The following is a 25696-nucleotide window of genomic DNA, read 5'->3' as shown; positions in this document are numbered from 1 at the left end:
TTCGAACGACGACTGCGATGACAGCGACTAGAGAGTCGCAACGCTTACCGAATCACTCGCCTCGGGGATTTAATATAAAAGGGAGGTTCGCTGGCAGAATAATTATAAAAAAAAGTAGTTTCGTTTCTTTTTTTTATGGAAAGCGTTACTTTGTAAAAAAGCTTTAAGAATAGGGTTGGTTGTGGTGCTATTACCATCAACAAAAGGTAGATTCTAAATAATCAAAAATAATCATCAGTTTATTATTAAAAATTTAGAATAATTAGGTTTCTTTTTTAAAAGCAATGTCCAACCCAAATAACTAAACTCTATATGATTCAATATTTTTAAGGGTCTTACAAAGATATCAGCAATTGCAGTGCAGTTTGCGAAGAAAATGTAATGTTAAAACCATTTAAAATACATTTGTTGATTAATTGTTTATTTAACACGCTTTTATATACTTTTATTTAACTCGTTTAAACGTAAACTAGTAACAGATTTGATCTTAAAATACTCGAATGTTTGTTATAGTTGGTATATGATAGAAAACGTTAACTAGGATTGCTGAGAATGTGGTTTGCCATAATACCTGATTACCAAATGAGGCAACAATAATTACATTTCAACTTGGTGTGCTTTGTTTCGCCAGCCAAAAGCTCAAATTTCCTAGTCAGGCACTGGTCGTCATCCTCGTCTCCTGAGAAAACTAGGTGGGAATGCTCAAAGTTTCGACTGAGCCTGAGGTAGGATGACGTCACGCCACCAGGAGGGTCGCTGGAAGGCCCCCTCATTGGTCATAAATTCGTTTTGCAAATTCTCATAGAGCAGACCATCTGCCCGGGCGATCACCGAGTTCAGTGCGAAATCGGGTGGCGAAATGGCATCCGCTATGCTCACAGCCAGATCTTTTAGTTTTAGGCAACTTTCCAACAGCAGGTGACGCACTGCAGCCGAGAAATCCCGTCCAGCCGCGAATCCACCCACATAGAAGGTGGTCATGTGCTTCTCCAGCAACCACATGGCATAGACATCGAACAGCAAGCGGAGCACCGAGGCATATGGGGCATCCACTTGCAGCTTACTAACATGATCCACATAGCGCGTCAGTGCATAGTACTCGGCATAAGCCAACGATAGTTCCCGGGCTCCGGCTACTTGGGAGTTGTTCCTGGCCTCAAATCGACTGCATCCCGCTGCCAATTGACCCTCGATTTGAGCCGTGGTCTGGGCCATCAGGTGGCAGAGGAGCCACTCGTAGCACCTAAGAGAAACTGCAAGGAAACAAATTATTTAGTTATATAAATTCTATATAAATTCTATATAAATTCTATAAATTAAAAATTCTACAAATATGACCTAAAAACAAAAAATATTACTATTTTGTGGAATGAAAATTTTCTACATTTTATAACACCCTAAATAAAGTGGTTACTCAAAAAAAAGTAGAAGGACTTCTCATTTTATATCCGATTGCGTAACTAAAGCACTCACATTGCCAGCTGGACATAGGAGTCTTCTGCACCAAAGAGGCGTAGTTGAGGGCCAGCAGCTCCTTTCGGTTCTCCAGGAATTTCACACTACCAATGGGCGTCTCCAACTGAGTGGCACTCCACTGGCGCAGTAGCCAATTGGAGGCCTGTTGGCCCAGGACATTGTTATCGCCCTCGTAGGTGCACAGGGGATCGTGATCGGTGCGCATTTGACCGAGTTTAGCCGCTGCCAGGTAGCCATGTCCTCCACAGGCTTCACGGGCTTCCTGAATGGCATCCCGAGCTGCCCAGGTGATCAAAGGCTTCGACGAGGAGATCAACGCATGGATCTCCGCCGCATTCTGGGTCTAAACAATAATTTATATTAGATTTAAAAATGGAAAAAGTCTAAGACAACTCACCAAAATATCAAAACCATTGGAATCCGCCTGGGAACGGGCTATGATTTCCATATAAGTGATTGTCAGCTCTTCAGTGGCGATTTTCTGAACACAGGCAGCAGCCAAGTAGGGGAAAATGCGATATTGCTGTGGAGAAAATGAACTTAAATTAGTATTGAAGAGTCAGAAGTTTGTTTAAGAATTCAAATATTTACTGATCTCAATTGTTACTCTGTTTTGTAATGTAAAATATATGCTTCATAAATGAGCTTGGACTTTTCACTAATTTATGATATTTGTAAATTAAAAAATTAAATTATATACCTAACAAGACATACAATCATTAAATGTTTCTATAGAATAATTTATACATGTTTTTAAAAATTCTAAATTTTTAGAATTACTAGATCGTTGTAATAATATTATTGCCTGTTCAAGCTTGAACATTTTGCAGAGTTAAATGATTCATTTCTTTTAGTAACTACTTTAAGTGCACTGCTCCAGAATTTACTTACATGCAGTTGGTACTCCAAAATGGCCATCTCCTCGCCTTGTCGTTCGGGGCCAAATTGCTTGCGAACAGCCGCATAGCGAACTGCGATCACAGCGGCACTACAAAGAGTATTGGCCGACTCCTGCATGATGCCAATGCGTCCGGCGGAGAAGCTTTCGAGTGCCGCTCCAAGGACCTTTCCCGGTTCAGTAAACACACTCTCGTACACTCCCTCCGGCGTTACGTCACTGGTGCGATTGAGGAGATTGTCGCGGGGAATTCGGTAGTTGGTAAAGACCACGAATCCATTGTCGATACCATTCAGGCCACACTTCTCACCAATGTCGCCCACAAGGACTCCCGGATACGAGAGCAGTGTCTTGGGATCGCGAACGGGAATCAAAAAGCCATGGAGTCCGTGATTTTCTCCATCCGCTGTGTACAGATTGGCGAAAGTCATGGCCACCGTGGCCGTTTTACCCAGATTTCCCACCCAACATTTGGCCGCCTCGAAGTCCGGTGTATTGATCACAAACTCCTGGGTACTGGGATCATAGGTGGCCGTCGTCCGAATGCTCTTCGTATTGCTGCCATGCGATAGCTCCGTGATGGCCAGACAGGTGATCACTTCCCGATTCCAGGCCGCCTCGATATATTTCGTGTGCTTCTCGGTGCCCATTGCACGGATGGCATTGTTAAACAGGCCCACGCCCAGGGCGATCTTCACCGACAAACTGGGTGAATAGCAGGCCAGCGCCTCGTTGATGTACATCAAGTACTTGGTCTTGGCCGAGAAGCTCAGTTGCTCGACCTCCTTGGGCACCAGATCCAGGTGCTTCATCCGATTCACCTGCATGGCGCACAGGCGCTTCTGCTCGTCCATGGGCAGCGTGCGGGAGGGGTGGGCGAAGAGGGGGTCATTCTCCAAACGGCGCCACACTTTGTACTGCAAATAAAGGGGGGTCATGAGTGTAAAAATAAAATAAAATAATAATCAATTCACTTTATAGACTCTAGAGGCTTAACAATGTAAGACCTCTTCTCTTCACTTTATAAGAGAAACCGATTCACTTACCTTAATGCGCAATCCCTGCTCCTTTTCGAATATCAATCGGAGTCGCTTCCAATCAAAATTAGCCCTCTTTCGATAAACGGCTAATGGTCCGCCGCTGGGAAGATCCGGAATAAAGCTCGTGTCCTCGCTGGTCATTGCGTAATTTTGTTTGATTTCTGTGAAGGAAAGGAAGTGATCAATTCAATGAATCAGTGGAACTGTTGTCAATCTAAAAATAATGCTAAATGTCCCAAACCGACCAGACATTATACCCAATATATACTACAAGTGGAGCACTCGAACACATTATCTGCAAGCGTGCAATCAACTGAAGCCGTAGAAAGGAAAAACCTCAAGAGGTGTTGGTTTTGGAGTCGTTAAACCACTGCTAAACAGTTTTGCAGCCACTGTTTCCAGCCAACTCAGACGGAAAACAGTCTCCTCAAAACTTTCCAGCCGCTTAGCACAGTTTTGAACCAGTGGGAATAGTTGTGGTAAATTTAAAAACCAAAATGAGAACAGATACAAAATTAATGCAAGTGTCAACAAAAAATATGGTACATTTTAGTGCCAGATAGTTTTGATAAAACACAAATTAGTGATACTTTTGTAGTTTTCTTAATTTTGAATAGGAATAGTTTCAAATTTATTTATATTTAAAATGTGTAGCTAAAATAATGCAAATGTCTTATTGAAATCTTGATTTCGCTTTTCTCTTGTTATGATTTACAAAACCAGCTGTCAACCCTTTTGTTCTACTCTTCCTACATTTATTTCTTACCAGAATTGTCACTACAAAAAATTGAAACCCCAACAAAGCAATTCACTTTGGAAAACACTAATCAGATCATGTCAACTCATTGGCAAAATGAGGTGGTGCGAATTACGCGCCAGGTGAAGCGAAATCTTCCGCACCGAAACTTTCGGGAGATCAACTTCGATCGCGAGTCCATTCGGGAGGGAATCACCCCACTGACATACGATGAGGCGCGCCGGATTAAGGGTCCTGTTTTCGAGGCCCTGGAGGACGAGTTGCGTCGCAAGGGATGCACCATGCTGCCCGAGTTCCTGCACTGCCTGGCCACCAAGGAGAATGCTCTCTTCGAGAGCCTTAATATTCGGGAACGACTCTCGGACGACTCGGAGTTGCTCTACGCAATGGTGGATCGACTTAGGGATGCCGAACTGGCCGTTTGCCTGAACAAGCACCGCGGGCTCAAGCAGTGCTTCGCCCTGTTCTTCGAGACCATGCAGCTGCTGGAGCCGTATCGCCAGAAATACGCATACGCAGTGGTTGCCCTGAACGAGCACATTATCTCGCTGTGCCACAAAATCGAGGGTCAGGAACGTGAGGCCGCCGAGTCCATCTCCCGGATCTACTACACCTACGCCCTGTATCTGGTCAACACGGGCCAGCGCGACTCGGCCATTAAATACCTTCAGATCGCCATGGATCTGGTGCGGGGCCACGTGTGGACCGCCGAAATAGGCATGCCCGCCGGCAGCCTCACGCTCCACGAGCTGGTGGCCCAGAATCTGGCCAGGCAACTCCTCATCCAGGGCAAGGCCATTGTGCGCCAGCATCCCGAGGATGCGGTGGCCTTGGCACGACGGGCCACCGTCCTTATAGCGGAAAGTGAGTACTATTGCCGGGCTAAACACAAAAACCTTTTTAAAAAGTTTTACCAAAGCATTGCAATTGTTGTATTCATTGTATTAATCTATTATTAATATAATTACCATTTAAACCCTATTTAGTTGGTAGGGAAAAGAACATGGAAATCTTTTGTGACACCTTTCTGGAGCGCGCGTACTTCCTGATGGAGATCGGAAACTATAACTCGGCACAGCAGTGTCTGGACCAGATTCGCACCCAAATCCTGGCCTGCACCGAGTACCGTTTTGTCAAGCTGAACATTAAGTACTATATGTTTCAGGGTGAATGCTCCGAGATGTAAGTAGCTTACATTTCTTGAGTCCTCAATATTAGTAAGCCATTTTTCCTTGAAAAGCTTCGAGCACGTGGAAAAGGCCATTTCGTGTTACAAGCGGGCTCTCCGTTTGTCGCGTCTTTACACCCATCGAGATCTGGAGGCCGAAATCCTTTTACACTTGGGAAAAATCTTCGCCAAGGACACCCAGATGACGAGCATCGCAAAGAAGTGCTATGAACACGCCAAAAGCATTTACGTGGATTTCAACGATCAGCACAGCCGCAAGATGGCCAATTATTTGCAGGCCAAGTTAATGGCTGACGAGATAACACCGCTTTATATGGCCATGTTGAAATCATCCACTACAAGATACTGTGCCTTTTTCAATCTGCGCCAGTGGAAAAACCGCTGTCGTCCGTTTTGGAAGAAACTGGGCGATGAGATCATCAAACAGGAGACGGAAAGCATCTACTGTCTGCTGGACGAGGAGAAAGAGGATCCTGGTCACGATGTGGCTCTTTACGATGATGTCGATCTCAAGACATTCAAGCTGGCGGGGGGCGATAACTAAATGTACACTGCACTCTTTCCAGTTGAGAAAATTTAATTGTTTATTGCTCAAGATGGTTAATTAAATTGGTTCGGCAAGTAATTGATCTCAATTGGGAAATATCTTTATGAGGGTGGGAACAGAAAATCAATCAGTTTTATTCTCTTTCATGGTCTGATTAGTAAAACCCAAAAATTTTTGTGTTTTTATTAGTTCGAGAGGTACACTAAAGCATTTCTTAACAAATATAATTTGTTTATCATCTGACTAATATTTTTTTGCACGTTTCCGCATTCATCAGCGTTTTGGAATCCCCTCGTTGAAGAGTTACCACAATCGCTCTGAGTACATAAATATATCGAAGATAAAAACAAATCTTGAAAGGGAAGCATGCATTTATTGACACTCGATATCTGAGGTATCACGCATTTAAACCGCATTGCAAGGCTATCTTTGAATTATGAATAGAGTTACGTGAACTGACGACCACCCTGTTATTAAAGTACTCAGAATCACCGAACATGAATCGATCATGCGATAATATAGTAGAACACCGGTGTCTGATTAAAGAGGCAGCGACGACATTAAAGAGACGGAATACCACCGATACGGGTAATATACATATAATTAATTAGATTTCTAGTGGCATACTCAAAAAAACAAAATTCGATTACTGATGACCATCTTATCTTTTTGTGTTTAATTATTCGTCAAATACTCTTTTGTGGACTTTGACTTAGCCAATTTAAAGGGTTCTAAGAAATCGCGAAAAATACGATAAGCGCAAAATTGGTTGTTTAAAGCAGGGTACTTAATAAAAGTTGACTTACTCATTATTACCTCCTAAAACCAAATTTTTGGTGGCCTATTAATAAGTAATTTTGAAAAGTTATTAATTAACAGCTTCAACCATACATTTTTATACCCTTGCAGAGGGTATTATAATTTCAGTCAGAAGTTTGCAACGCAGTGAAGGAGACGTTTCCGACCCTATAAAGTATATATATTCTTGATCAGCATCACTAGTAGAGTCGATCTAGCCATGTCCGTCTGTCCGTCCGTCTGTCCGTCTGTCCGTCTGTCCGTCCGTTTATATGCAAGCTAGTCTCTCAGTTTTAAAGCTATCTGCATGAAACTTTCCCAAAAGTTGTCTTTCTATTGCAGGTAGTATATAAGTCGGAACGAGCCGGATCGGACGACTATAGCATATAGCTCCCATAGGAACAATCGGAAAAATAAATGAAAAAAAATTATAACTTTGCTGTTTTTTAATTTTTTGTTTAGTTCTTCGACATATAGTAATGGTTAAATATTTCCGATTTACGGTTTAAATTTCATCAAAATCGGTCGACTATAGCATATAGCTCCCATAGGAACAATCGGAAAAATAAATGAAAAAAAATTATAACTTCGCTGTTTTTTAATTTTTTGTTTAGTTCTTCGAGATATAGTAATGGTTAAATATTTCAGAATTATGTTTTAAATTTCATCAAAATCGGACGACTATAGCATATAGCTCCCATAGGAACAATCGGAAAAATAAATGAAAAAAAATTATAACTTTTCTGTTTTTTAATTTTTTGTTTAGTTCTTCGACATATAGCAATGTTTAATTATTTCAGAATTATGGTTTCAATTTTATCAAAATCGGACGTCTATAGCATATAGCTCCCATAGAAATAATAAAAATATATAAAATAACTATCTCATAATTGAGCTGCAAATCATCATAGTTTCAATGTTTTTCAGCATATACTCAAGTAAATCATAATTTAAATGTTTTCAAAAGTATTTAATTCATGCAATAGCTGCAAGGGTATATGAACTTCGGCTTGCCGAAGTTTGCTTTCTTTCTTGTTAGTCATTAATGTTGATAGCATTAAATCGAATCTGTTGAAAAATAATTTAAATTTTCATTAAATTTCATTAAAGAAAACATTTTCTGACTACAAAAACTCATGTTTCGTTTTCATGCATTGCTAAAAGCAACAGCAAACGGTCGATTCGGTGTCACCCATCGGCTAATTATAACAATTAGCAATAATTATACCCGTGATTCCCCAGTCACAGTGATAAGTTCTTGTTGTCTAGGTTCGGGAAGTTTTCGTTGGCAAAATCGTCGGGCAATCGACCATAAACTGGTTTTTATGGATTTCTCAGAATGGTTACTGCTACACTTAATTAGTACGACTCAATTCGCAATCTCAGTTATGTACTCGTACCCAAGAGTACGACACAATCTGTATTCCATGAGTTATCACGAGGAAGCCACGCTCCACTCGAAATTGTTTGCTTGCACTCGACTGTTTAGAAGACCAATGTAGATGGTTTGAAAAGTAAATAAATTAGAATTTGAAGCGGAAATACAAGTCAAGAACTTAAAGAAGGGGCGTATGGATGTGTCATCAGAGAGGGAGTAAACAAAGCAGCATAAATCCTAACAAAAATAGTGTATAATGAAAAAAAAAAAAAACCTAAAACTGATAAGTACAATAGTTTAAGCAGCACTGAACAGCTGGCCGGCTAAATGGCAACAAAACTTTTGGCTTACGTGATAAGCCCGCTCGAAATTTGCGGCCAGGTGGGGATGTAATGAGCACAGCCCATTAGAACGCCCAATCGCTGTTGCGTGCCGGTGAAAATTGTCCCAATTTGTTGACCGACCACCGACCACCACCCTACTGTGAGTCAACCTTGAATATGAAAATAGCCGGCGGTTTATTTTTATACTCTCCCCTTTCTATCATTATCAATCAATTTGGAGCCAAACGACGAACAAGCAAATTTTTCAAATGAATTACAATGCAATTTGCAATGGCTAATTTCACTTTTATTTACACACACCCCAGACAAATTAGCGCACAATCAACACTCTGGCACAAAAGGGCCCTCAATTGTGGCCACATCAAGCCCAATTGAGGCTGATATCATGGTCAAGGTACAGTGAAAAGTTCCGTTAGCAGAAAAAACCTTATGACAGCTCAAAACTTTTCACTAAACTCTAACAACTTTATTACATGCATTATGGAAAATTACATTGCTACAAAGTGAAGGTAGCAGGCATAATAGTTTTACTTGATTGACTGTTGAGTGAGCACAAACAAAATTAAATTACTTTTATGCATTCAACTCAAAACAAATTTGTTTTCAGGAAATTCACTAATATCTTTTTAATGTAGATCCCACAGCTTTAGCAAATATTCCCCAGGTATAATATTAGCACTTTAATAATTGAAGTACTATCAACTATATTTTATCAAGCTATACGGAATGTAATTGTGAAAGATTAAATCTTAATAACATGGTCTAGATGAAAGATCGTTTTTGCAGTTCGTGATAACAAAAACCTTTTTTATTGCCGGAAATTTGTTGATGTGATGTTTAGATCAAACTGATTTATTTTAAAGACAATTAGTAGCTGGTAAAATATGATTTTTAAAAGGTTTTTGGGGCATTATTGGATTAATACCATTCGAAAACTGTTGCACTCTAGCAAAGATGCTAAGGAATTTTAAAATATTTGAAGGAACTGTTAACTGTTTATGATAAAATTAATATTATTTTCTTGTTTAAATTAAAATAATTCCTCTTAAAGTTTTCACTGTACGAACAACACACCCTGTTTGCGATTTGTTTGGCTAAGGACTCGGGTTCGGTTTCAGTATCGGGCTCATATTACATCACCGCGAAAACAACAAGTTGGTAGAAACGGCACTGTTTTTTGGGCCCAGATGGCGGGAGAGAGAAAATTCATAAGAATCGGAGTTAAAAACTCTGGTTTTGGACCACGTGAGAGATGCTCTCGTTGCAACTGTATGCGAAACACCAACCTGTGGCTCTTCTCTGCGTCCCGCCCTTTTTTCTTTTCTCTTTCGATGGAATTTTGCTATGATTATATCCGAAAATTGAAAACTCTGAACCAGCTGAGCTCACAAAATGATGGCAATTAAACAAAAATCATATACATACACACCCACGCACGCGGAATTATAAAGAGCTTCGAGAACAACAACAGCAACCGGCACACGACCGCGAGAAATTCGGAGAATCGGGGAGCGGAGAATCAGAGAATTTGGATTGGGGAAACCACGAACCGACACGGCCAACTGTTGGGAAGTGAATGAGCTGAGCAGAGCAAGAATAACGCCGCCTGATTCATAAAAGTATGGGAACCCTACGGTCTTTTATAGGGGCGAGTCCCGCACGCACACAGAAAAAAAAATACAGATGGATATCGAAATTTGCAGATTAAATAAACATTTACATTCATTTAAAAAATGTAGTGCGAGAACAATTCTACATTAAGCCTCTGCATTGGTATTGAACAAATATTTTTAATTTGTATATGTTTTTATGAAAACAACTCTTATTTGTATCTATTAAATTTAAATTGTATACTTACAAAATAGTAGCAAGGTATATTTTTAATTTGATTGCATTTTTAGAATTTTAATATCAAATAAGAATGTACAAAATCATATAAAACTGTAATTCTCTTAGTATTATCATATCATAACGCATTTCTGCCTGTGTGCTCGAATTTCTCTCTCTCTTTTGGGGATGTACAATGAATGGTGGGCGGGGGATGGTGGTGGGGTGTGGGTACTGGGTCGATGAGAGCTGACCGCGCTTCTTCCTCTTCTTTTTATTCTGCCTCAATGTCAAGTGCCTGTTGTCAGAGCGAGAAGGCAACAGAGTATTTGTTAACCGGCCGGCATCGTTTTACATCTGTGTGGGTGAGTATTTTGTATCCGTATCCAAAAGATTCGAAAAGAGAGTCAGATGCGAAGATGTTGGTGAATTGTTGCGCAAACAAGATACAGAAAGCAAAAACTAAGCGTAGGTTCGAGTCTCGGCTAAGAAACTTATCACCGCAGTCCTTGGCCTTGAAAAATTTATTTTATAATTTGCGTTACAGCATTTACACTGGTGGACAAAACTGAGTCAACATTTTTCAATTCTGGAAAAGATCCTAAATTGTTTAATGTTTAACCGCATAAGTGTTTTATTAATTTTATAAATTTCACACTAATATTAAGCAGCTGTGTACATTATTTCGCTTAACTTTTGATCTTCTTAAGGTTTTTAAGAATGGTTTTCTCCCATTATTGTATTAAATTTAAACAATCAACGGTACTAGTAAAGCGATAAAACGTTTACGTTTTGCAAATTTTAAAATTTATATTTGCTGGCTGTAAGTATACCCCATAATTTTTCACATTTTCACTTAGCTTGCTCACCCAGCTTTTGCTTTTGCCACCCCTTGAGGTAGGCAGTTAAAAATCGCATATTTTGGCTTTCTCATATTTATTTATTTATCATTCTGTGGTCTTTTTCTTTTCGAACGATTAGCAATATCAAAGTGACCAACATAATTGATTAGGATTAGTGTCTGCTAATTGATTACGATTGCATTCTATTATCGTATCCTGCTCGAATGGCGTTAATTAAATTACTAAATTGACTCGGTTATACAAAGCACAGATGCACGGTAAATAGGTGTGTGTGTGTGTGTGTAGGGTGCGTGTGGGATAGGGTTCGTAAATCGTATAAAAAACAGTATTATATCCATAACTAGGGTTTGGCAGCTGCGAATTTAACCGAATATCTTGTCGAAGCAGGTGTGGCAGTACGGCTTGTCCTTCTGCTCCTTGAAAGTGCCCTTGTTCAATTGCTTGAGACAGAAGGCGCAGACAAAGTGTTCCGGGTGGAATTTCTTGAACATGGCCGTGATGCAGCGTCCGGTGATGGGTTTCGAGCACCCGGCGCACAGTGATCCTCGCTTGGCATGGTAGTGAGTCTCACAGTACGGTAGTCCCTCGTGGTCAAAGAACGATCCTCCCTGGAAGGGCTGTCGGCAGTCCTGCAATCGAGAAAATATAAAAAGATATTATATTATCTTGAAGATAAATTGTTTTAAAATTATATATACAGTTTTTAAGCCTCTCTAATATTATTAAATTATGAATCAGGTTCAATTTTTAATGTTTAAAATATTTCAAAGTCGCCATATAAAATAGCCTAATTAACAGAAAGAAAGCAATAAAAAATGGTAAATTCTTAATCCAGGAAAACGACTGGTAAACAACAAACAAATATAATCTTTAGGACCTTGAATTGTTTTGATGATTAACAAAATTTGACTAATAATTGAAAAATAAATTTAGTTCTTTGCAAAGTGGACTTCGTAGAAACGCAGTATAAAACTAAAATTTGTTACTGCGTATTAAGATTAAAACTAAACCGTCTGCACAAGATGTACATTTTGAAAACATATGATAGATACAAGGATGATGTATTGTGGGCCAAATGGTCGTGCAGTCCGCGTCGCAGGCTAATTACGACCATAAATTAGTTGCCATATAGCATGACGGACCAGCAAACCAGCAAACCGATCGAGAGACGACAACATAATATTTGATGTGCAAAATTTTACGCCTGGCCTGAAAAACCTAATTAGAATTTTGTCAAACCAAAAGTGTCGAATGGGTCACTATGATACCCTGGTCCCACTGTGCACAGTGTCAGGCTAATTGGAAAACAAAGAATGTACATTTCAAAAAACAAGATTCGAGGAAACTTAAATATGATAAATATATGAAAGAACAGTGGCCAAGACATTTGTTTCATTCTGTTTTTTTTTTTTTGTTTTTGCTTTTGTTTGGAAAAACATTTCGGGAGCAGCAAGAACAGCAACAATTGTCTTAAGACAATAACATTTTGCGCACGCTTTTGGCCAGTTTCCAAATGAAGGGGAATGGAAAAAAGTGAGGGGGGCAGAGGACAATATCATCCAACCGGCAACAGCAATCGAAACATGGAGCAAAAGGATCATTGAGAACGTTATATCTGCGGGGGAAAAACTATTTTCGTTTTTCACCACCACGTACAAATCAATCATTCCATAAACAACAGGTGCAACAATTTCGCCCGAAAACATTTCATAAAATATTCTTTGTTGCTCATATGAAAGGAAACTCATAAGTGGGGCACACAGCAACAAAAATTAAACCAAATAATCAATATCGATATGAACTAAAAATAAACCAAAAGTATATATGGCACGAAATTTTCTTCAGTCAATGGAGAATTTCAATTATGTGTTTTATATATTTAAATAATGATTGCAGTTTTTGGCATTCTATTTTTGGTTAGCCAATTCCGCGAACTGGCTAAGTCCAGTTGACCAAGATTGACGAATATATTTAAATTTAGTTAAAACAATCAATTCAATTAACACCCTGGGATGCCCATTAAAGTCGAGCAATAAACAGTGCGAATCTTACGTCCATTATAGACAGATATATAGACAAGTACTATGCGGAGCACATAAATGCTGACTACAACGTCAGCAACGAAAATAGTTTTGGGTGGTAAAAATGATTGCTTTCGCTAATCGAAAATCTAATCCACAATATTGTAATTTGTTTATCAACCGGAACAACAGCAACAAGAACACAAAACTGATGGGAGTGGGGGTGTTTTGGTGTGGGTGTGGGTCGACATCTATAGCATCGGACACATGTGTCAATGCCAGCATGCTGACACTGACCTTGACACGAGGTCTGATTGGCTATCTTTGGGTGGGTGGATGCCGCCCGAAGGTCGCCGCCACCTTGAAAAGATACAAACAGTTTTCATCTTTTCATATTATCCATTTCCCATTTTCTGTTCTTGTTGATTGTTTGTTTTTCTTTTTAATGTGTAATTATTAAAATTTTATTTACAAAAACAAATTACAATATTGTGGGTCATTTTCATAAATGATTTTAAATTTAAAAAGTACCTATTAACTTAAGCCTACAAAAATTGCATAGAAAAAGTTCAACAAGTCGGGTTTTAAGGGGCAAAGGGGGCAAAAAGACCATCATAGAGGGCTGGTTTGTCGGGGATCTCGATACTCATTTTCCCCAGCGGCACCTGCCCCCCAAAAGGAGCGGGCCAGCTGGGCGAGTGAACAAAAAGGGATTAAAATGGGGGTTTCAATTGCTGTTGCCAGTGCCGATGTTGCTGTTGCTGCTGCTGCTGGTGCTACTGCTGTATATGTTGCCGCTGTGTTTTGTTGTGTTGTGTTGTGTTGTATTGCTCCTAGACCCGCAACGAAAATAGCCCAAGACGGACGGCGGGCAGCTGTTTCGGCCGCCGACTTCTTCATGACGCTGATAATAAAAAAGTGGCACGCAACTAGATACAAAAATGTATCTAAAGCCGCTGTCACCGGGTTCTATTTTCGTTTGGCTGCTGAACTTCAGCAACAAGTTTTGGTGGTGGTGGTGGTGGTGCTGCTGCTGCTGCTGTTTTTGCTGTTACTGTTGGATCTCTTCTACTCCTCCTCATCGACGCCCACGCACTCTGGACAGACGGGCTTGCCCTCCATGGCATAGAAGGACTTGCCGCGCACGGCCTTCTTGCAATCCTAAAGTACAAATGTGATCGGGTTGAGCGATTAAAAAGTGCACACACTTTACCAATTATGCAAGGGGGCAATGCAAAAAGGGATTTCTTAGTCCCTAAGGGTTTTAAAATATTTTTGTCCAGCTTTCTATATAATTGGTTATGTTATATTGAGGTCAAGAAAGGTATTTTCTTTTCAAGAAAAAGTTAGTTAATATATGTTGCATGAAGGAAAATTATTAAGCTTAGACAAGAAGTTGACTCATTTCAATTGAAAAATCAATCTCAGGCCATATTTTCATTAAGTTTTCGATAATGAGAATATAGATTTATGAAATCCAAATAAAACGGTTTAAATATAGATTCAATAAATCCATATAAAATGACCTTTTGAATTTAAATGTGTGAGTGCTAAGTCGGCTAACTTCTGGGATAAAAGTAAATAGCATTAATTCAGGACTGATGTAGCAAGAAAACCTACCCTGCAGACGAAGCAGTCCGGATGCCACTGCGAGTTCAGCGCCGAGATGTAGTTCTCCATGATGGCCCGGTTGCAGCCGTTGCACTTCGGGGCGAACATCTCGAAGTAGTCGTTGCGGCAGTAGGGCTTGCCGTCGCGCTCATGGAATCCCTCCTCGCCGAACTGCTGGCCGCACTGGGCGCAGAAGAAGTGCTCCGTGTGCCAGGTCTTGTCCAGTGCGGTGACGCACTTGTCCAGAATGGCGCCATTGCAGTAGGCGCAGCGCGGGCTGAACAAATTGTGGTAGTCCGGCTCGCAATAGGGGAAGCCGTCGCGCTCGAAGAAGTTGCGTGTGCCCAACTCTTGGCTGCAGTGGTTGCACGTGAAGTGCTCCGGATGCCATGTCTTGCCCAAAGCGGTGATCACCTGGCCAACGATGGGCTTCTCGCAGGCATTGCAGCAGCCCTTCTGCACGGTATTGACTCCTTGGCGACTCATGTTCGCTTGTAAATTGCCTAGCATAGAATCCAACTGATCCTCGCGACTGTCCTCGACGATGGTCGTCTCCTCGATCGTCTGGGTGAGATGGGCCTGCTGGCTGCCCTTGTTCGGTCTGGCGTAGTCGGTTACCGTCTGGTGCTGCACTGTCGACGAGTGCTGTTGCGGATGACTGCCGTTTCCGTTTCCAATGCCGTTTGTTCCGTTGCTAACCTGCGAATGGATAAGTATCCCAATTAATACAATTAATACGGCGATCCTTGGGGATCCTGCGGCGTGGTGGTCTTACGTCGATGTGCCTCACTCGACTGAATCAAAAGTTGTGCGAGCGCTAGCACAAAAACTTTTGCTTTTAGCCGTCGCTGCCACCAAGAAAAAATAAAATCAAAATATCAAAAATAATGTTTCTCTTCCTCTTCGCACAGATTCTCCTGCCCAAACTATATAGCCGAGTATCTGTATGTGTATTTGCATTTGTATCTGTATCTGTATCTGTATCTGTAAGTGTAACTGTGTGTATGTGGACCTCGTTGCGCACGACGCTCTCCTCATATGCAAAGCATTTTCCTTCTACTTCTACGTTGACGTAGTTTTCGTTCATTGCCAAAAATACGAAAGAAAAGTCTTTGGTGGTACGAAGAGAGTGGGCGGCCGCGGGGATTCACCCCTGCGTGTGTGTGTGTGCGTGTGTGTGTGTGTGTGTGTGTGGATCTTGTCTGTCGAGTCTCCATTTCAATATTCAATTTTTCTTTCATAAACTTTGCGTTTTCATTGGGCGTGCTCGGGTTCTGCCTGCTTCAGCCTAACTAAGTAGACGCCTAATTGAGCGTCCGCCGCTTTCAGCAAGTGGAGGATCAGGACTGTAAATGGGGCCTTCTTCACACGGTAGCTATTTTATTTTAAATGTTTTCTAAAAACAATCATTTATATGACAGTGAGGATAGACAAATATTGCACATTTGTTGTGTAATTAAACCAATTGGTTAAGCTATTGCATTTTTAAAGCAAGACTATAAAGGGGGCTAAATATTTTAAATATTTGGTAGAAAAAACGAATTTCTATGACAGTACGGATAGACAATTACTCAAATTTTGTTGTCGAATTAAATATTAGCAGTTAATTAATTAAATTGTTTACCTAATTAAATACATTTTTATCGGACTCCAAAAGTAATTCTTATGAACTGTTATTTATATTCAAATACTCAAGTTTGACAAAATGATAAGTGATTTAGTGTACAAGATATTTATTATATTGGACCTGATATTATAAAAGTAATAAATAAAAATCTTTTGTTATTTATATTAACATGTTAAGCAATACTTTCACAAATCTCGAAAGCAAATATTTCACCTTTATGAAAATTAAAAACATTCCAAGGGTTTTAAGATCTATTGGGCCCACCTAATCCGCTCCTGTTTCCGCTGCCGCACCAATTGCCATTGGCTTTAGCGTTGGCGGGGTTTTCTTATTCTAATATTTTCATTGGCTATTTTAAGACCCAAATCGTACACAACCGCCGAAAACCGTCGCTTGGCGTTGAGTATAAAAATGAACGTCGACCGGCTGGTCAACAGGATTTCCCCATAAAAAGCGCATGAGCATGTTTGGCACACGCTTCCAGTCGTGGCCAATAAATCGGGAAAAGCGGGGAAAAGGGTGGAAATTTGGGGGATTATAAAATTGTGGGACAGGAAGAAGGCATCGAGGAAATCTCGATCAATGAATGTGTGTCGGGCGGAGGGAGAAATAGGCGGTAAATGCGAATGCGAATGCGGTTTTGAACGCCAGATGATGGCAATGAAAGCGCAAACAAAAATAAAGATAATATACCAGACACACTAAAACACCCACAGCCGAATGGATAGATCGCTTGGGTTATAGAAATGAAATATGAAAGAAAATAGAATAAAAAACGCTTTCGAAAATAGCCATGCAAATGATTTGCAATGAAAAACTATAGCAAAAGCGGCGCTGTGGAAAACGCGTTGACAAGTGGGAGGGGGTGTGTGTGTGTTTGGTGGTGGGGGTGGAGGTGGAGGTGGGCGGGCGACTAACTGTCCGTTTGTTCTTGACTGTGTGGGTAGGAAAAGCGCCGGGAAAATCATACGTGCCGTGTGCAATATTGTTTATATCCGAATATATATTTGTATTTCACTTTTTTTTTTCTACGCCTTCCACATATATAGACAAAAAAAGAGGCTAAGGGGCTAAGAGGCTTTTCTATTTAATTTTCATATTTATCATATCAACAAAAGTCACGGACACGCCTTGCCACGCCCCTTGGTCCCCTCGGGCGGCTGGCAGAAAACTGAAAATGATATTAAATAATTAACAAGCCCCGACCTCTCAAATGTGTATACTTTGTGTATGCACGCCTGCCATTCGTCAATGACATTGAATTGCAATTTACTCAAAGTCTGAAGAATCCATTCACCCCTTCCCACTTCAGTGTGTGCTGATGATGGCGCAATGGCCATCGAATCGATTGCCAACAAACCAAAAGAAATGTGCAAAAATATTTTGCACTTAGTAATTAATTAATAATTAATGCAAACCGAATACCTCGGCGACAAACTGACAATTCGCGGCATTCCCTGCTGACATCTTGCAATATTTGTGCAAAAGAAGGTCGAATTGCTATTTAATTTAGTATAGATAAACATTTTCAAGTCAATTGCATTTTTTTAACATTTAATATATTTAATAAAAATTATTAAACCTGTTGAAAATTCATATTTCAACTGAAATGATACCAACTGTCACATCAAGAAGTATAATTAAATAAAAGATATTGCCAATAAATTAGTTGAACTAAGAACACAAAAATGTATTTAAACACTCTTGCTTATTTATCTGTCAAAAAGGATTTAAAAACATTTTAAGGTGAAATTAGCATGTAGATACAAAAAAAAAGTTTATTGCTTTAATTAATAATGTAAATGAAATGACCAGTTGAAAAACTGCAAGAAAGACATTTTACCAAATTATAACTATTAATAAACCGCATTCCTTAGCCTTATCTTTCCGTTCCAATCCAATGATTGATGCGTTCCATTAACTAACTGAGCTAAGGACAGTCGATTTAAGGAAAAATTCCTCCAGCCTTGACCCAAATTGATTTTAGAAAACAGAAAAGGAGCAAACGGACTGCAGTATATTAAATAAGGTCATAAAAAGCAAACTGAAAAGTAGCGTAAAAAGACCGAATAAAATCCAAAAGACATCTGCTAAAATACATCATCCAAATAGGCGCTCTGTGTTCAAGATGGCAGAAAGTTCTAAAAACAAATGTCAGACATGTGAGTGGAAGAGAAATTGAGGCATCGCCATAAAAGAAAAACAGGCTAATCCAAATGAACGGAAACAATATTTTCGTTTTGGATGTATTCTAAGGAGATGTGCAGTGCATGAATAATTAAATACATTTTTTTATTTACTAGATTGCCGCCCAAACTGATGGATGGCCTAATGGGGTACGGATTGAAATTAAAATACATTTGCGTATATGAAAACGGTGATCGGGGAAAGAAATTTAAATATTTTGGCGCCGTGTGCAATAAATCGTGTGACAGCAGCCATCATAATCAGACTTCATTAGCCTAATCAATTTATGTGGCCCATTGAAGTATACCCAATATCATCCACCTTCGGGCTGCGTTGGCAGATGTCAAAGTCAAGATCTATTCGGTTGGCCTGCTACTTTTCTAAGGGATCGTCAATGGGCATGGGCCGGGGATCTATGGATCGGCGGTGTCATTAGGTTCGCTCGGTTGCCTTGCGTCAGACGATTTGCCATGATATATCTGCTCATTTTATGGTTATTATTACAAAACACAATCTAACCGAGAAATGGCATGTCGCTTGCTAAAAATATACAAAAACGTAGAGGAGAAGCAGGAGGATGTGGTGGCATTAAATGGAAGCCGAAGCTTTTGGCCAAATGCAAATTGTTTTGACGCTGTTCAAAGTGAGCGTATCCCTTCGACAGGTGAAAAAGTGAAAACATTTGTGCTGCTTACAACAAAGTTTCTGCAAATATTATGTATTGTAGTGGACTTGAAAAAAGATTTGTGGAGAACACGCTTTGATGGTATATTGCAGACAGATTTTTTTTTGAAAATACAATTTTGATGACAATTGATTATTGGGTTCTAAAAGCGTAAGTAACTGAGAGAGCAAATCGTTATCGATCGCTTATCTCTGTGATAATTTCAAAACTTAAGTCTTAAGTCACTTTAAAAACAAAAAGTACAACTTTTTTTCAGCAAGGACAGATTGCTTATAGAGATCAATTTTTATAGAACTATGTCAAAAACAAATTTGCATAAACTGCAATAGAGATATTCTATTATTGATTTCCGGCAAACAATAACAATATAAGGGCCCGCGTAGAGTTTCGATTAAAGTTTTTTTCCCAAAATGAATATAAGTAAAACCTTTTTCAGAATGTTATCCAATCTACACTCCACTACATTCTTATCTAGTTAGTCATAACAGATAATTTAGCGGTAAGGTCATTAAAAAATTTGTTTGGGTTATCTGCTGTCATTCATTGTCTCTGCGGTTTTTTGCAGTTTATCTTTATTTGATATGCATACTAATTGCCTTCAGCATGATGCTTAAATGTATTATATGTTAAAATTTTGTTTTCCAAAATGTGAGTTATTTCTATAAAATCAGTCTTAAGTCAAAATTTGTTTGTATATTTTTGTGTGGATAACCTTTTTAGTCTTTTTTATTTGCACTATCATATTTACGTTTTAAACGTATCTTTAAACCTTTTTATAAAGCAAATCATTGATCATAACATGAGTACCCAAGTGTATAAAGTTTATATGTCAGAAATTGGACATTTGGAAAACTTCCGACTATATTTCTGACTATAATAACTCAATGGCTGGAGAAACCCAACATTAGTAATAACTTACCTTAAAGTCGGAAAGCGACGCCATGAGGTCATCCAGTTCCTTGGTGGCCTGCGACGTATAAGCCTGATGCACCTGTTGACCCGGAACAGCATGGTTGGGTGTATAAGAATCTTTCTGGTGCACAATCTGTTCTTCCACCGTGCCAACTGCAAATTCAAAAACCAAAACAGATTAGTAAAGATTAAGCCGAGTAGATATTAGGGTAAGCTGGTAAATACCTGGACCATCGGGACCCGATAGCTTCTCCGTCTTCGTTTCACGTACAGTGATGGTGACATGGCGTCCCGGCGTCGGTGATTTGTGTGCAGATCTTTTAAAGACACAAATAAAGATTCAAAATTAATCCCTGAGTCTGAAGGTGTATTTCATTTTGTGCTCACCCATTAGGCACGGCATAGATGTGAGCATTGTCTAGTTCATTCAGCAGGCTGTCCATTGTGGGACGCTCCTCCACGGTGGCATAGCTATTAATCGTATTGTATTTCGAGACTGGAGTGCTGTAGTTCACCGGTACATCGACATCTGAGGAGAGCAGGGAAAATAAAATAAATATACGGAAAGTAAAATAGAAAGAGTTTAGCTACATGTAACCAAAGCATTTCCAATTCAGTAATGCTTAGAAGAACAATAAACAGCTTATACGGTTTTTACGATTTTACATTTTGAAAAGTAATACAAACGATGAATTCTGTTGCTATTGGGTATTAGTTACCAGGTACGAGGCATTCTGTAAACATTTTGTGGAAACTAACAGATAGAAAACGACTCTTTTTGATATTTAACTGTGAAATGTTTTTGTTTATGTGTAGTAAATCGCTCAAGTTCGACATTCAATAAACATTGTAAACTGAGAATTTAATAAAAAAAAATAGAAAACGGAACTATTTTGCAATTTACTGTTAAACTTGTAAAACATAAACCATATTTGAGTTATGAAGACGTCTAGCCATAAAACAAATTGTACACGTATTTTTCTCTCTAATAAAACTATCATTTCCCTCACCCTTTTTATCCGCCCCATTGTAGCGAGCATTCTGCAGATCCTGCAGCAAGGAGTCCAGTTCTGAGAGTCCTGTGTTTCCCGGTGCCGCTTGACGGGGCAGGGATCCCTGGTTGGCGTAGCCTGGAATCGTCGAGGAGCCATTGAAGTCCTGTCCTGCCGTTGGCGAGCGCGTCTCTACGCTATAGTGCTCTTGATACTAAACAAATAAATACAATTTAGTAAGCATTGATTGTTAAACACTAAAAACAATATCCACTCACCACCTGAGGCTGGGCCTTGCCCCTGAGACTTCCATAACCTGGAGTGTTGTCAACAAACTGCTGTGGTTGCTGATGCTGCAAAGGTTGATGCTTGGGCTGGACAGTTCCATATTGCGGCTGAGGATGTTGCGGTTGACCTGGCACACTGTTTTGCAGATCAGCTAGAAGAGCATCTATAAAATAAAATGATAATAACAACATTAAAACTTGAACAAGTCGTCATGTTAAAAAAGACATACATTGCATTTTTATAATTCTAGAACAATGTTTTAAATTAGTCTTATTTAACATCAAAAAATATCTTATATTTAAGAATGTAATTGTAATTGTAAATTAATTGTAAAATCTGGTTAACTCAACCTGTTGTAATTGTTTTGTTCTTTCTATATGTTCACTTAAAATAAGCAATTTCCAAATATAAGCTTTTGTTTCAACGCTATTGTTAAATTATGTGGTATATTTTCGTTGCTACCCAGATTGTCGTAATCCCCGTAGTTAGCCATAGCACTTTTTCTTCCGGTCTGTCTCAGGTATTTTCTCTTTAAATTCCAATCTTGAAGCACCTGTTACTGCACCTCTGACGCATAGTCCGTTGTTAACTAAACGGAGATCCCATTCCGTTTCCATTTACCTTCGCTTGCTGGCACATATCACACAACAACAGTTTCTGATAACACTTTGTTTGTTTTCTTTTGTGCTGGGCGATATGGCACAATACCTAAAATTACTTCTTAGGTCTTGTTTCTGGTTTGTGTCTAGGGTAACTGATATTGGAGAAGGGTACGAAAGTTTCTTTTTTAGTGATAAGAGAAGCTTAGTATTCAATTGGATGTAAAATTTGTTATCCAAGGCGGAAGAAAATATCAAAGTTACACAACAGAAAAATATTGGTTCAAAAAACGAATTCACAAATGAATCAATGCAATTAAATATAGCACGAAAAAAATTTCGTAAGGGTTATACTGTTTACTGAGTATGTGAATTATAATTGTATATATATATATAGCACCAGTTAAATAAAAAAGAAAACAACATAAAAATGAATATAACTATTTAAAAAAATACACCTGCAGCCGCACTTGAACTTGACCCGAAGCCGCCCTCGGCAAATGCCTTCAAAGACACTATTAACCCTATAATGCCCACGCACCACTTGCTCCCATTGAACAAACTTACCCAAACGTCTCTCAAATTCGCCCACTTTAAAGCAATCGCTGAGGGGCGAACTGTGGAACGACGATGATATCAGTTTTGAAGACATTTCGCGCACTAAATTTGGCCAGAACCGATGGTATCGAAATGTTTCGTTTGATTGTCACTCGGTTGCCGTTGCGTTATGCAAAATTTCGATTTGTCTGGACCACTATAAACGGTAGTTTAGTTAAATATTTTTTTTTGTACCGGCAAAGCAACAACAACAGTTAAACCGAAAGTTCAGTTGCCAACTGACCAAATGAAAGCACCGAAAACTCAATCAACTCGGGGCCAAACAAAGTCAGGCCAAAAAGACACCCACACTGCAGCCCAAAACTAGCCAAACACACAGGGTGATTATATAGAAATGTAGGTATATATAGGTATGATAGCGGGTGAGCGGGGGACCTAACATCTACACACAATTTTTGATTCAGTTTAGGTGGGACGAAGTTGTCGAACGGGCTAAAAATCGCACCAAGTCAAGAAATATAGCATCTACACGATGCCATAATATCTGCCAGTGTGTTAGTGCTTTGTACCTCTTATAGTCAACATATTTGATCAAATTAATGTTGTTTGCATTCTTTTTGCTTTTAATTCAGCTAAGAGCTTTATGGAACGGGGGAAGTGGCTAAATAAACATGATATTAGCGCTGAACAAAGCGAGAAATATGTAGAAAAGTTTTAGAAGAGAGTTCTCACAGAGAAAAGTTTTGACTATTGAATTATTTAAAAAATAAACTACATTTTTAATTGGTTAAAAAAGCATAGAAAAGAAATTACAGGGAAACAAAAAATATATTATCTTATTGTTATATTATTCACTTAACAATAGCGTATGAATAAAGCGAAAAAAATGTCGACAAGATGTTGAAAAGAGTTTTCACAGAGAAAAAAAATTTAGTTATTGCCTTTTTATAAAATTAAAGGGAAACGAAAATATATGATTTAAAAATTCACATAAATAATATAAAACGTGATAATTTGGTTTAAAACAGTTAAAGTTACCAAAATAACTTTGTTATAAAAATATTTATATTCAGGATCACAGACTATGTTTATTTTAATTTAAAAGTAATGTTGTTTATAAATTGTTTTTCCCGTGCATTAAACATTAGATTGAGTGTGCTTAAAGTTACTTTGAGCTTGCCGAAAGTATCTATTGGATGTCTTGTATCATCAGCTGTCATATAATCGCACTCAACGCCATTTATTTGACCCACCCACAACAACAATAATCACTAAAACAGCAGGAAGACATGACAGCATGCGATTAAGCTATAAGGCCAGAAAATAAATCAAACAACATTTGAACATTTCAACCGAAAGTTCAAAAGTCTGGGGGAAGTGTAAGAAAAAGGCACACCTGTAACTGGGCCAATGCCAAAAGTCTAGAACATCGAGTGGAAACACAAATATAGCACTCACATTGAGTTATATAAAGGAAAATAAGGTGTGACGCGATTCATACGTTTTGGCAAGCGGATTCATAACAAGAACGTATAAAGATCATCAAAAAGGCATAGGAGGAACGATGCTCGATTTTATATTCGAAAACATTCTGCATTATTGGGCTACAAAATAAGCCAAATTATTTCGCAATATTTTTAAAAATAGTCCCAAACTAAGAGATCGAACATGTGGTTGACTGACGAGAAAATCATTCGAACCACCATATGTGGGGTCTGTACTCCCATTTCCATGAATTCTCCGGTTGGGGAAAGACGGGCGAAGGGGGATCATCTATAAATAGGACAGGGCAGGGTTATCAGAACGTCACGCTTCACTGGGTCAACGTCTAAAGAAGAGCCGACAAAAAAGATGAACGGGATTTTTAAATTTATGATGCCAAAACGGAAATAAAATCTTTAAATCTCATGCACATACAAACAAATGTGAAACAACTGTTTTAAAAAGTATTTAGTTTGTTATGATAGCAGTTGGTTGAAACGAATATAAAAATGTTTATTTTAGATCTTATCATAAGATTTATATCATACGACAAGCAAAATAGCAAAAACAACAAATAGCTAAGTCTCAAACTTATATACAAATATGGTTTGCTACCTTCATTTAAGTACGGATAAAAATATATCAAAACTTTATATTATGATTTCTTTAACGAAAATCTTAATGTTTATCAAGAAATAATATTAAGTATTTTTCCTGTGTACAATAAATGTGTTTTTAGATCAATCGCTATGGAACACCCTTATTTTTTCCATGTTTAAGTGTATCGTGAGGGCTCTGAATTTCTCTCTGTGTGTGAAAATATGTTCAATAACCAACTTTATTGCTGCCAGAGGGGACATTTCATTAAAAAGACATTTCAAACATTAGTTTCGTAGAATGCAATTGGCAGAAGCATGTGGCTTGATTAAAATGCAATTAAAATCAATTAAAATATCCGGCAGCTGACTGTTTTTTTTTTTTTTCAAGGCGGAGTTACACTCAAAACTCGGTTTTCAGTTAACTGGTAAAGTGGGTGTAGGAGTGAGAGGGAGGGAGAGAGAGGCAACTGCACATGACAGCTGTTGAAATTTTGCAATGACAACTGAATGCAACGAAGGAGCGAACGGGAGGTGAGATGGAAAGAGCGTGGGTGAGAGTCACTCGCGAATTGTTTTTATTTTTGCTCTCCACTTTGCACTCTCTGTGTTGTTGTTGACATTGTTACATATTAATCTTGTTTTTGGCTTTGTTTGGATCGCTTCGGGAGCACTTTCGATTTTCATTTTGGCGGCTTGTTTGCGGCTTTTATTGTTGATATTGCTGATCGATTGCGGCTGCCTTAATTAAATTCCCGCACACACGCACACACCCGCGCAAAGATTTCTCACATTCGAGGCGGCAGCAGCAGCAGCAGCAGCACAGCACAAAAATTATTTTCGCTCGGCAAAATCTTAAAAGCAACTGAACAAGACGCTCGACAACAAATGCCGTCGAAGCTGCGCGCACTCAACCGCCCAGCTCACTCAACTCACAGCATAGCCACTCACTCGAATTTGAAATCGAAATTGAGTGCAACTCATGCGCTCGGTTGCAAAACATTTACAGTTGGAGCTACAA

At 39.0% G+C, this 25696-nt stretch overlaps 3 protein-coding genes across 12 annotated transcripts in view; 1 reads left to right on the top strand and 2 right to left on the bottom strand.

Annotated features, from left to right (window-relative positions):
- Window positions 1–412: 412 nt before the first annotated feature.
- Window positions 413–10008, bottom strand: LOC108138985 (peroxisomal acyl-coenzyme A oxidase 3). 4 transcript variants are annotated; one of them, XM_017261570.2, is made up of 6 exons: window positions 9853–10008; window positions 3421–3575; window positions 2368–3291; window positions 1874–1999; window positions 1474–1819; window positions 413–1253 (listed from the first exon to the last, which is right to left on the bottom strand). In XM_017261570.2, exons 2-6 carry the CDS (start codon window positions 3553–3555, stop codon window positions 703–705), a joined length of 2082 nt encoding a protein of 693 aa, XP_017117059.1. In that variant the 5' UTR covers window positions 3556–3575; window positions 9853–10008; the 3' UTR covers window positions 413–702. The 4 variants fall into 4 exon arrangements, with proteins under 4 accessions (XP_017117059.1, XP_017117060.1, XP_017117061.1 ...); XM_017261571.2 differs by having other exon boundaries at window positions 9857–10008; XM_017261572.2 differs by lacking the exon at window positions 9853–10008 and adding an exon at window positions 9714–9795.
- On the top strand, window positions 3779–5995 carry LOC108138987. The gene is made up of 4 exons (XM_017261573.2): window positions 3779–3893; window positions 4184–5035; window positions 5158–5353; window positions 5412–5995. Exons 2-4 carry the CDS (start codon window positions 4249–4251, stop codon window positions 5902–5904), a joined length of 1476 nt encoding a protein of 491 aa, XP_017117062.1. The 5' UTR covers window positions 3779–3893; window positions 4184–4248; the 3' UTR covers window positions 5905–5995.
- A 1165-nt stretch (window positions 10009–11173) lies between the features above and the next one.
- LOC108138776 (leupaxin) overlaps window positions 11174–25696 on the bottom strand; it is a 26394-nt gene continuing 11871 nt past the window's right edge. For 4 of the 7 annotated variants that reach the window (XM_017261240.2, XM_017261237.2, XM_017261236.2 and 1 more), the window contains 7 exons: window positions 21431–21603; window positions 21171–21366; window positions 20548–20689; window positions 20386–20477; window positions 20168–20313; window positions 14759–15448; window positions 11174–11746 (listed from right to left, as the gene is read on the bottom strand). In XM_017261240.2, coding sequence (XP_017116729.1) covers window positions 11480–11746; window positions 14759–15448; window positions 20168–20313; window positions 20386–20477; window positions 20548–20689; window positions 21171–21366; window positions 21431–21603 — 1706 coding nt within the window. In that variant the 3' untranslated portion in view covers window positions 11174–11479. Of the gene's footprint in view, window positions 11747–13929; window positions 14300–14758; window positions 15449–20167; window positions 20314–20385; window positions 20478–20547; window positions 20690–21170; window positions 21367–21430; window positions 21604–21902; window positions 21991–22606; window positions 22793–25696 lie in introns of those variants that run through there. The other 3 variants (XM_017261235.2, XM_017261239.2, XM_041710583.1) reach the window with 3 other exon arrangements.

The sequence above is a fragment of the Drosophila elegans genome, unplaced genomic scaffold (assembly GCF_018152505.1).
Source record: "Drosophila elegans isolate 14027-0461.03 unplaced genomic scaffold, ASM1815250v1 contig_814, whole genome shotgun sequence".
Classification (NCBI taxonomy): Eukaryota; Metazoa; Arthropoda; class Insecta; order Diptera; family Drosophilidae; genus Drosophila; species Drosophila elegans.
This window is presented reverse-complemented; position numbering and strand designations above follow the sequence as displayed.